Raw genomic sequence first — 11737 nt, 5'->3', positions numbered from 1 at the left:
GTATTACCGTGGGCGGTATTGGCCCGCTGCCAAGGGTCTTATAGCCATTAGTACCCCAGCCCGTTAGACCGGGGTACTAATGGCATTTTTTTCTGTTTAGAAACGCTGCCGTGTTTCGAAACAGAAACAATAAGTTGAAAAAAATGGCCGCCGGGAAAGGGAAAACGTAGTCCGTTTTCCCTTTCCATGGCGGCCATCGGGAGCGGACGCACTGGGAACAGAAGTCTTTCCAGTGCGTTTGCTCCCAAGAAAAGAAGAAAAAGGAAGGTAAGTGGGGTGGGGAGGGGATAGTTTGCAGGGGTGGGGGGTGGAGGAAAAAGAAAACGTACCTAAGTCCCCGGCAGGGACGAAGGCAACCTCCAGCCATGGGGAGGCTCGGAGCGGGGATTGCCCTGTTTCGAGCCTCCTCATTGGCTAAGGGGCTGCCACGCCCCTCGCCGGGAACAGAGAACTCGGGACGCACTAACGTACATGGGAATACCGTGTGGTATAACTCGGGAAAGAGCCAATCCACACGTTGCATTCCCGGTGCGCAGCGCGTGCCGGGTACTAATGTTTAATAATGTGCAAAGAGTAGCAATCTTCTGTTTCGTGACAGAAGCACAAAGCACCCCGGAGTAACTTTTTAAAAAACTTTAATCTTTCTTTATTCTGAAACAAATGTCATTTCCATCAGAAAATATACAATATAAACACAATGCAAGCACAACAGTACATATGTACAGTAAATTAAATAGGGTAAAACAGCATATAGTCACAATGCATCAAAATAAGCAGCATATTGACAATTGTGTTCACAGTAAATGGCTACGCAACAAGAAAGCGCTTTCAATACATGAGTAAACGCACTGTGCCATGAACAAGTGTGAGACTGATGGAAGACCCCTGCGGGCTGATTGAACATGTCTCGCTCCCCACGCCCTCAATATTGGGAGGAGCAATCTCTTCCTCAGAATCGCAAAGCTAGGGCAGAAAAATAAAAAGTGTTGCAAGTTGCGTGCATTGTGCCAAGAGCATGCGCCTTTCTGGCGAGTGGGGCTATTAGTCTGTGGAAAGGCTGCTGTTTCCTTTGTGAAGAGTGGGTTTGTTCTGAGACGGATAATTGCCCTTTTCCTTGTGTTTGTAAACCGCAGGGCGTAGCCTATGTTGGCAGCTACGGCAGTGATGTTCTTATGACAAAATTGCATACTTTGTTTTTGCAATTCAGTTCTCCTCCTGGCATTTGCTCGATAAGAAAAAAGCTGTCCACAAACTCCCTTTCTCCAACATTGCCAACCAATGGCTCCTCACTCAGAGAACGCGTGCAGCCAAGATCGCGCGGAGCGATGACTTAATGTGATTTAGCCAGGGAGAGGAGCCACTGACGCTAGAGGTCATTACGGATTAATGTGTCACCGTGGTAACCCCTGCAAGGGTGCAGCAAATGATGGAAATGCAGCACCCTTCATTTGCAATGGGGATATAGTTTGAGTGAAAGTGAGGGATAACGATTGATGGCTTATTTGAGTCTAAAGAGAGCACATACTGGTCATGTGAGTGAGACAGTGAGTGATAGAGTGTGATTGTTCTGAGACGCAGAGGAGACAGTTGCTGGGTGACTTGGTGCAGACTGAGGGGTCTTGCCAGGTAAAGGATGAAAAAAACAATCCCACCTCCGATGAGGCGCCTTTTAAGGTTTCCCTGTCACAGGCCTGACCCGACCCGCTTCGACTGTGGGTGGGGGGGAAAGTCCCCAAGATTCGTTCTCTGCCAAATATCCTGCTTCTACCCCCTTGTTTTTTTTCTGAAGTTTAGGCGAGAGTGTAACAGTGAGTGATTGAGCGCAAAGAGGCATTTTGATATCTTGGAAATACCCAGAACCCAGCTTGACACACATATTTTATGGAAATGCAGTTTAAAGGTATCATACAAGAATGATTCGCAAGTGGACCCTTATTGGCCGGGGGGCATGCTGCTTTTTGAATCTATACTCTCTGGCATTAAAATACTAAGGCGTACAACTTTCTTGATAAAATTCCAGCGTGACCTACTCTATAAATGCTATTAGGCGCTATGCTGAAAGGAGAATTATCCCAGGCCACCTGTTGCTGTGAAAAATGGTTAAATGGCATAAAAGAAAATTATAGAAGAGCGTAGCTCATCGAAGGACGCTGCGGGTAGTGGCACTCTGAAATGGAATCCGTACAAATGTACGAGAAAAAAAACAAAGGGGAGAAAATGTCGATCGAGGGGGGCCCCTTTATCGACATTCCGGGACTTCGGAGGTTGCAGGGGTGGCCCCCGCTTCCCTAAAAAGGAAAGTGGGGGACAAGAAAAGTTATTTTAAAAAAATCAAAAAGGGAATGACCCTGAGTCGCCGGTTCCCTTACATGAGCGTGAAGGGAGTCAGCATTGCAGGGGGGTTACGTAGGCGGCGGCATGCCTTGCTGTGTGCCGCCAGGAGGTAAGGGGTGGCGGGAGGGGCAGTCGGGTGGTCCGAAATGTCTGTGGGAGATAAAACCGAAAGTTTTTCCTCCCTCTGACGTTTCTCAGTCGATCATTTCTCGGTGCTCCCTCTGAAATGACTAAAGTGGTGATTTATAGTGCAGTAACAAGCTCTATTACCATGAGATATTGTGAATTAGCACATGGGGATCGTTATTGACCTCTTAAACAATCAGAATGTTTAGCTTTCCAGTCCAAGATAATCTCTTCTTATTCCCTGCCCAGTCTTCTTAGCTCCTTGAGACGTGTGCCTCCGACCATCCCCACACACCACGTTGCCCGCAGAGGTGGTCGTGCTTTCTCGATCCTGGCCCCAACCCTCTGGAACTTCCTTTCCTTAGAAATTCTCCTCTAGTGCTACCGTCAGATGCAACCTGGCTCTTTCAACAAGCCTTTAATTATTCATCTTCTTTCATTCCCCTCCTCTAAGGCTCTAGCGCCAAGAAACCACTCTGTGGTATACGGACGCTCGACACACTAATAAATACAAAAAAAATAGCTTCTTGTGCAGCCACCGCATCCAGCACACCAGGTGAGAAATTAGGCATTACACCAGAGCCATGAGCCGGCTTGTTCACCTGCTGGTATGTTGCATTGTGGCCTAAGTGTACAGGTAATGTAGTCTGAGTGATGACAAGCTCCACGTTTAGATGTAGCTTCTAGATGGCACTAAAGCACCACTGATAGGTCGACACTGTTGCCTTAGAGTACAGCTAGGCGGAAACAGCATTTGAGGAGGGATACAAAGCGTGTAGGTGTTGTTCGGTTCGTCACACACCCATTGGCTGCCCATGGCCATGATAATCATTATGGCCATTCCCACTGCACCCAAAACAATTCCCCCTGGGATCTCCTTGCGCTAACTCTATCAAGCCTTACCATCAAACTTTGTGCTTGAAGTGCCTGCCAGTGTTTTTTCAAAGCAGTCTTCTGAGAGTTAATTACTTAATTGGAGCTTTTAACTCGTGAATGGTGTAATACAAATGTCTTACCAGGCCTGCCTTCAGCCTCTAGATTTATAAGCATTATGTATGTCTTTCAATGAAGTCGTGTTAAGCATTGACAAAGACAACAGTTTTTGCTTGTGTACACGTCTTAAGCATTTGCCAGGCACTGCTATTATATGCCCAGGTATTCGCACCATTTTGCAGCTGCTACCATCGATGGGCAGTTAATTCCACTGCGGCGGTGCCTGGCAAGTGCCTCTCCCAAGCCTACAAAAAAAAACAAAATGTGGCAATTGCCAGTGCTTCTTAGGCCTTGATCCTCATTTACCAATGTGGGCAATTAATCAGTATGTGTATACAAAGTTCACCCCCAAGGAAAGACATGCAGGAGTCACAAACTGTTGAGCTCCGGATGCCCACAGACACCAAGGCCACCCACCCAACTCCAGACACCCCGGAGCAGAAAAGGCCCCTTGAGAGTCCCAAGGTAAGAATGGGGTCATCAAGGACAGACTGAGCAGCCACAGAAACAAGAATTGGCCACTACAGGGGTGCTCTGAAATCGTTCCATAGAAGGAGTCATGGACAGATGCGCCTTCTGCAACATCTGTGATGGCACCTCTGTATTTATCGCTAAGTCAAGTTTCATAGATCCTTGTTACCTTCACCCTGTTTCCCCTACAAAAATTAAAATAAAATTAGACTGCGTTTCCACATTTTTGGCAACAATTTGTAATGCTCTGTCCAAGCAACACAAGTGATGGGTTGGCAGGGTACGAAACAACCCTCACCAATCAACAAAGAGGAAACATTGTGCACGAACATACAGAACGCTATGCACATTAATATCTGCCTACTCCAGAAAGAAATCGAGGAGAAATGAACCAAGACTAGTCCCATCAAACCTCCCCTCCACCATTGTACACACTGCAGACACATGGTGCTTTAGAGAAGTTACAGAGCTGGAAACAGCTGATATTCACAAAAACCTGAAGCCAGCCAAATTCAAAGGAGACATATGCCCAACAACAATCATAAAAGACTGCTCAGCAGCCCTGGGGCCCTTTATCACACATTTCATCAATGCATCTTTCGCCACAATTCTTGTCCCAACCAAGCTCAAAGAATCATGGGTCCTTCCCTTGCTGAACAAAACCTGCACTAGACCCAACACTGCCGAAAAATTACAACCCATCACCACAGTACCCTTAATGCTAAAGATCCTAGACCGAGCAGCCTACAACCAGATCCAACATTACCTAGAATCCAATCACATCCTAGGGATGCGACAATCAGGATTCCGTCCTGGCCATGCCACCGAGACCGCACTACTTGACCTTAAGATCCAAATGGTCTCCTTCAAGGTTGGGGGCAAACCAGCACACCTCCTTCTACTAGACCTGGTGGCCGTGTTCGACCTACTAGACCACATAGCGCTATGCCACCAACTCACGGCTGCAGCCAACTTCTCCAAGGAAGTCTTGGTTTGGATTACCGCCTTCCTAGGAGGAAGGACCATGAGAGTCTTTTCTAACACAGACAGCACCTCGCCCAGCCCCATTGCATGTGGTATCCCCCAAGGATCATGTGTATCGCCACCCCTTTATAACATATTTACCAAACCCCTGTTTGACCTCCGGGACGACCTCAGCATATCCTACACAAATTATGCTTGCGATACCCAAATCCTTCTTCCCCTGACAGGCTCCTAAGCCATAGACTCACTAATGCTCAACAGAGTATATTTGACAATCCAGTCCTGGATGGCAACTAACTACTTGTGTCTAAACAATGACAAGACTGAGATCCTACTGGTAGGCTCCCCGGCAGTGCTAAAGAAACTCAGAGGCCGCAATTCACTTCCTTCCTGATAGATGGAATTCAGATCCAAGTCTCAGATGCTATAAAAACCGTAGGTGTTTACCTAGATGCCTCCGTACCCCTCACCAAACAAGTCAGTGCTATTGCCTCATCAGCAGCCTACACAGCAAAACGAATCCACGCAGCAAGACAATTCCTCACCAGGGACAGCTGCATGACCATTGTGGATTTCTGCAACGTCCTATTTGCTGGCACATCCAAAAGGAACTTAAATAAACTGCAAGTAATACAGAATAATGCCCCCAGAGCAGCACTGAAAATCCCAAATAGAGACCACATCACAGCCGCCGGAATAAGGGCTCCCTGGCTCAGAATTAAAGAAAAGATTATCTTCAAGACTCTCTCTATCACTTCTCTTGCCAAGCATCACTCTAATATTACTTTCCCTTCTCTTACCAAGCATCACCTTAACACTGCTTCCCATTTGCTTGACAATGATCACCCTAATGGTGCTTCCCATCCTCGTCCCCAAGCATCACCCTAATACTGCTTCCCCTTCTCTTGCCAAGCATCTTCCTAATACCGTTTCCCATTCTCTTGCCAAGCATCAGCCTAATATCACTTGCCATTCTGTTGCCAAGCATCACCTTAATACTGCTTCCCATTCACTTGCCAATGATCACCCTAATGGTGCTTCCCATCCTCGTCCCCAAGCTTCACACTAATACTGCTTCCTCTTCTCTTGCCAAGCATCACCCTAATACCACTTGCCATTCTGTTGCCAAGCATCACCTTAATAGTGCTTCCCATTCACTTGCCAATGATCACCCTAATGGTGCTTCCCATCCTCGTCCCCAAGCATCACCCTAATACTGCTTCCCCTTCTCTTGCCAAGCATCTTCCTAATACTGCTTCCCCTTCTCTTGCCAAGCATCACCCTAATACTGCTTCCCCTTCTCTTGCCAAGCATCACCCTAATACTGCTTCCCCTTCTCTTGCCAAGCATCACCCCAATACCCCTTCCCATTCGCTTGCCAATGATCACCCTAATACTGCTTCCCATTCGCTTGCCAATGATCACCCTAATACTGCTTCCCCTTCTCTTGCCAAGCATCACCCTAATACTGCTTCCCATTTGTTTGCCAATGATCACCCTAATACTGCTTCCCCTTCTCTTGCCAAGCATCACCCTAATACCGCTTCCCCTTCTCTTGCCAAGCATCACCCTAATACTGCTTCCCCTTCTCTTGCCAAGCATCACCCTAATACTGCTTCACATTCGTTTGCCAATGATCACCCTAATACTGCTCCCCCTTCTCTTGCCAAGCATCACCCTAATACTGCTTCCCCTTCTCTTGCCAAGCATCACCCTAATACCCCTTCCCATTCGCTTGCCAATGATCACCCTAATACCGCTTCCCCTTCTCGTGCCAAGCATCACCCTAATACTGCTTCCCCTTCTCTTGCCAAGCATCAGCCTAATATTACTTTCCCTTCTCTTGCCAAGCATCACCTTAACACTGCTTCCCATTTGCTTGACAATGATCACCCTAATGGTGCTTCCCATCCTCGTCCCCAAGCATCACCCTAATACTGCTTCCCCTTCTCTTGCCAAGCATCTTCCTAATACCGTTTCCCATTCTCTTGCCAAGCATCAGCCTAATATCACTTGCCATTCTGTTGCCAAGCATCACCTTAATACTGCTTCCCATTCACTTGCCAATGATCACCCTAATGGTGCTTCCCATCCTCGTCCCCAAGCTTCACTCTAATACTGCTTCCTCTTCTCTTGCCAAGCATCACCCTAATACCACTTGCCATTCTGTTGCCAAGCATCACCTTAATAGTGCTTCCCATTCACTTGCCAATGATCACCCTAATGGTGCTTCCCATCCTCGTCCCCAAGCATCACCCTAATACTGCTTCCCCTTCTCTTGCCAAGCATCTTCCTAATACTGCTTCCCCTTCTCTTGCCAAGCATCACCCTAATACTGCTTCCCCTTCTCTTGCCAAGCATCACCCTAATACTGCTTCCCCTTCACTTGCCAAGCATCACCCTAATACCCCTTCCCCTTCGCTTGCCAAGCATCACCCTAATACTGCTTCCCATTCGCTTGCCAATGATCACCCTAATACTGCTTCCCCTTCTCTTGCCAAGCATCACCCTAATACCGCTTCCCCTTCTCTTGCCAAGCATCACCCTAATACTGCTTCCCATTTGTTTGCCAATGATCACCCTAATACTGCTTCCCCTTCTCTTGCCAAGCATCACCCTAATACCGCTTCCCCTTCTCTTGCCAAGCATCACCCTAATACTGCTTCCCATTCGTTTGCCAATGATCACCCTAATACTGCTCCCCCTTCTCTTGCCAAGCATCACCCTAATACTGCTTCCACTTCTCTTGCCAAGCATCACCCTAATACCCCTTCCCATTCGCTTGCCAATGATCACCCTAATACCGCTTCCCCTTCTCGTGCCAAGCATCACCCTAATACTGCTTCCCCTTCTCTTGCCAAGCATCACCATAATATAACTTTCCCTTCTCTTGCCAAGCATCACCTTAATACTGCTTCCCATTTGCTTGACAATGATCACCCTAATGGTGCTTCCCATCCTCGTCCCCAAGCCATCACCCTAATACTGTTTCCCATTCTCTTGCCAAGCATCAGCCTAATACTGCTTCCCATTCTCTTGCCAAGCATCACCCTAATACTGCTTCCCACATTCTTGCCAAGCATCACGCTAATATTACTTTCCCTTCTATTGCCAAGCATCACCCTAATACTGCTTCCCATTCGCTTTCCAATGATCATCCTAATACTGTTTCCCATTCTTTTGCCAAGCATCAGCCTAATACTGCTTCCCATTCTCTTGCCAAGCATCACCCTAATACTGCTTCCCACATTCTTGCCAAGCATCACGCTAATATTACTTTCCCTTCTATTGCCAAGCATCACCCTAATACTGCTTCCCCTTCTCTTGCCAAGCATCACCCTAATACCCCTTCCCATTCGCTTGCCAATGATCACCCTAATACCGCTTCCCCTTCTCGTGCCAAGCATCACCCTAATACTGCTTCCCCTTCTCTTGCCAAGCATCAGCCTAATATTACTTTCCCTTCTCTTGCCAAGCATCACCCTAATACTGATTCCCATTTGCTTGCCAATGATCACCCTAATACTGCTTCCCCTTCTCTTGCCAAGCATCACCCCCATACTGCTTCCCATTCGCTTGCCAATGATTACCCTAATACTGCTTCCACTTCTCTTGCCAAGCATCACCCTAATACTGCTTCCACTTCTCTTGCCAAGCATCAGCCTAATACCATTTCCCATTTTCTTGCCAAGTATCACCCTAATATGACTTTCCCTTCTCTTGCCAAGCATCACCTTTATACTGCTTCCCATTTGCTTGGCAATGATCACCCTAATGGTGCTTCCCATCCTCGTCCCCAAGCCATCACCCTAATACTGTTTCCCATTCTCTTGCCAAGCATCAGCCTAATACTGCTTCCCATTCTCTTGCCAAGCATCACCCTAATACTGCTTCCCACATTCTTGCCAAGCATCAAGCTAATATTACTTTCCCTTCTATTGCCAAGCATCACCCTAATACTGCTTCCCATTCGCTTTCCAATGATCACCCTAATACTGTTTCCCATTCTCTTGCCAAGCATCAGCCTAATACTGCTTCCCATTCTCTTGCCAAGCATCACCCTAATACTGCTTCCCACATTCTTGCCAAGCATCACGCTAATATTACTTTCCCTTCTATTGCCAAGCATCACCCTAATACTGCTTCCCATTCGCTTTCCAATGATCGCCCTAATACTGTTTCCCATTCTCTTGCCAAGCATCAGCCTAATACTGCTTCCACTTCTCTTGCCAAGCATCAGACTAATACCATTTCGCATTTTCTTGCCAAGCATTACCCTAATATTACTTTCCCTTCTCTTGCCAAGCATCACCTTAATACTGCTTCCCATTTGCTTGACAATGATCACCCTAATGGTGCTTCCCATCCTCGTCCCCAAGCATCACCCTAATACTGCTTCCCCTTCTCTTGCCAAGCATCACCCTAATACTGCTTCCCATTTGCTTGACAATGAACACCCTGATGGTGCTTCCCATCCTCGTCCCCAAGCATCACCCTAATACTGTTTCCCCTTCTCTTGCCAAGCATCACCCTAATACTGCTTCCCATTTGCTTGCCAGTGATCACCCTAATACTGCTTCCCCTTCTATTGCCAAGCATCACCCTAATACTGCTTCCCATTCGCTTTCCAATGATCACCCTAATACTGCTTCCCCTTCTCTTGCCAAGCATCACCCTAATACCACTTGCCATTCTGTTGCCAAGCATCACCCTAATACTGCTTCCCATTCGCTTGCCAATGATCACCCTAATGGTGCTTCCCATCCTCGTCCCAAAGCATCACCCTAATACTGCTTCCATTTCTCTTGCCAAGCATCACCCTAATACTGCTTCCCATTCGCTTGCCAATGATGACCCTAATACTGCTTCCCCTTCTCTTGCCAAGCATCCCCCTAATTCTGCTTCCCCTTCTCTTGCCAAGCATCACCCTAATACTGCTTCCCATTCGCTTGCCAAGCATCACCCTAATACTGCTTCCCCTTCTCTTGCCAAGCATCAGCCTAATACCGTTTCCCATTCTCTTGCCAAGCATCAGTCTAATACCACTTGCCATTCGGTTGCCAAGCATCACCTTAATAGTGCTTCCCATTTGTTTGACAATGATCACCCTAATGGTGCTTCCCATCCTCGTCCCCAAGCATCACCCTAATACTGCTTCCCCTTCTCTTGCCAAGCATCACCCTAATACTGCTTCCCCTTCTCTTGCCAAGCATCAGCCTAATACCGTTTCCCATTCTCTTGCCAAGCATCAGTCTAATACCACTTGCCATTCGGTTGCCAAGCATCACCTTAATAGTGCTTCCCATTCACTTGCCAATGATCACCCTAATGGTGCTTCCCTTCCTCGTCCCCAAGCATCACCCTAATACTGCTTCCCATTCTCTTGCCAAGCATCAGCCTAATACTGCTTCCCATTCTCTTGCCAAGCATCACCCTAATACTGCTTCCCACATTCTTGCCAAGCATCACGCTAATATTACTTTCCCTTCTATTGCCAAGCATCACCCTAATACTGCTTCCCATTCGCTTTCCAATGATCACCCTAATACTGTTTCCCATTCTCTTGCCAAGCATCAGCCTAATACTGCTTCCCATTCTCTTGCCAAGCATCACCCTAATACTGCTTCCCACATTCTTGCCAAGCATCACGCTAATATTACTTTCCCTTCTATTGCCAAGCATCACCCTAATACTGCTTCCCTTTCGCTTTCCAATGATCACCCTAATACTGTTTCCCATTCTCTTGCCAAGCATCAGCCTAATACTGCTTCCACTTCTCTTGCCAAGCATCGGCCTAATACCATTTCCCATTTTCTTGCCAAGCATCACCCTAATATTACTTTCCCTTCTCTTGCCAAGCATCACCTTAATACTGCTTCCCATTTGCTTGACAATGATCACCCTAATGGTGCTTCCCATCCTCGTCCCCAAGCATCACCCTAATACTGCTTCCCCTTCTCTTGCCAAGCATCACCCTAATACTGCTTCCCATTTGCTTGACAATGATCACCCTGATGGTGCTTCCCATCCTCGTCCCCAAGCATCACCCTAATACTGTTTCCCCTTCTCTTGCCAAGCATCACCCTAATACTGCTTCCCATTTGCTTGCCAATGATCACCCTAATACTGCTTCCCCTTCTCTGGCCAAGCATCACCCTAATACTGATTCCCATTTGCTTGCCAATGATCACCCTAATACTGCTTCCCCTTCTATTGCCAAGCATCACCCTAATACTGCTTCCCATTCGCTTTCCAATGATCACCCTAATACTGCTTCCCCTTCTCTTGCCAAGCATTACCCTAATACCACTTGCCATTCTGTTGCCAAGCATCACCCTAATACTGCTTCCCATTCGCTTGCCAATGATCACCCTAATGATGCTTCCCATCCTCGTCCCAAAGCATCACCCTAATACTGCTTCCATTTCTCTTGCCAAGCATCACCCTAATACTGCTTCCCATTCGCTTGCCAATGATGACCCTAATACTGCTTCCCCTTCTCTTGCCAAGCATCCCCCTAATTCTGCTTCCCCTTCTCTTGCCAAGCATCACCCTAATACTGCTTCCCATTCGCTTGCCAATGATTACCCTAATACTGCTTCCCCTTCTCTTGCCAAGCATCAGCCTAATACCGTTTCCCATTTTCTTGCCAAGCATCACCCTAATATTACTTTCTCTTCTCTTGCCAAGCATCACCTTAATATTGCTTCCCATTTGTTTGACAATGATCACCCTAATGGTGCTTCCCATCCTCGTCCCCAAGCATCACCCTAATACTGCTTCCCCTTCTCTTGCCAAGCATCACCCTAATACTGCTTCCCATTTACTT

General features: G+C 47.2%; 1 protein-coding gene across 1 annotated transcript; it reads right to left on the bottom strand.

The window, feature by feature from the left end:
* Window positions 1-10233: 10233 nt before the first annotated feature.
* LOC138467346 (uncharacterized) lies at window positions 10234-10827 on the bottom strand. The gene has a single exon (XM_069607314.1). The coding sequence runs from the start codon at window positions 10825-10827 to the stop codon at window positions 10234-10236; it is 594 nt and encodes a 197-aa protein (XP_069463415.1).
* Window positions 10828-11737: the final 910 nt, after the last annotated feature.

Source organism: Ambystoma mexicanum, chromosome 4q, assembly GCF_040938575.1.
Source record: "Ambystoma mexicanum isolate Mex_15411 chromosome 4q, UKY_AmexF1_1, whole genome shotgun sequence".
Classification (NCBI taxonomy): domain Eukaryota; kingdom Metazoa; phylum Chordata; class Amphibia; order Caudata; family Ambystomatidae; genus Ambystoma; species Ambystoma mexicanum.
Note: the sequence above shows the minus strand (reverse complement) of the source record. Positions and strands in the feature narration are given on the sequence as shown.

Bases quoted from the DNA above. Each gene is read 5' to 3' on its own strand.
- LOC138467346 (XM_069607314.1), bottom strand. From the start codon at position 10,827: ATGGGAAGCACCATTAGGGTGATCATTGTCAAGCAAATGGGAAGCAGT.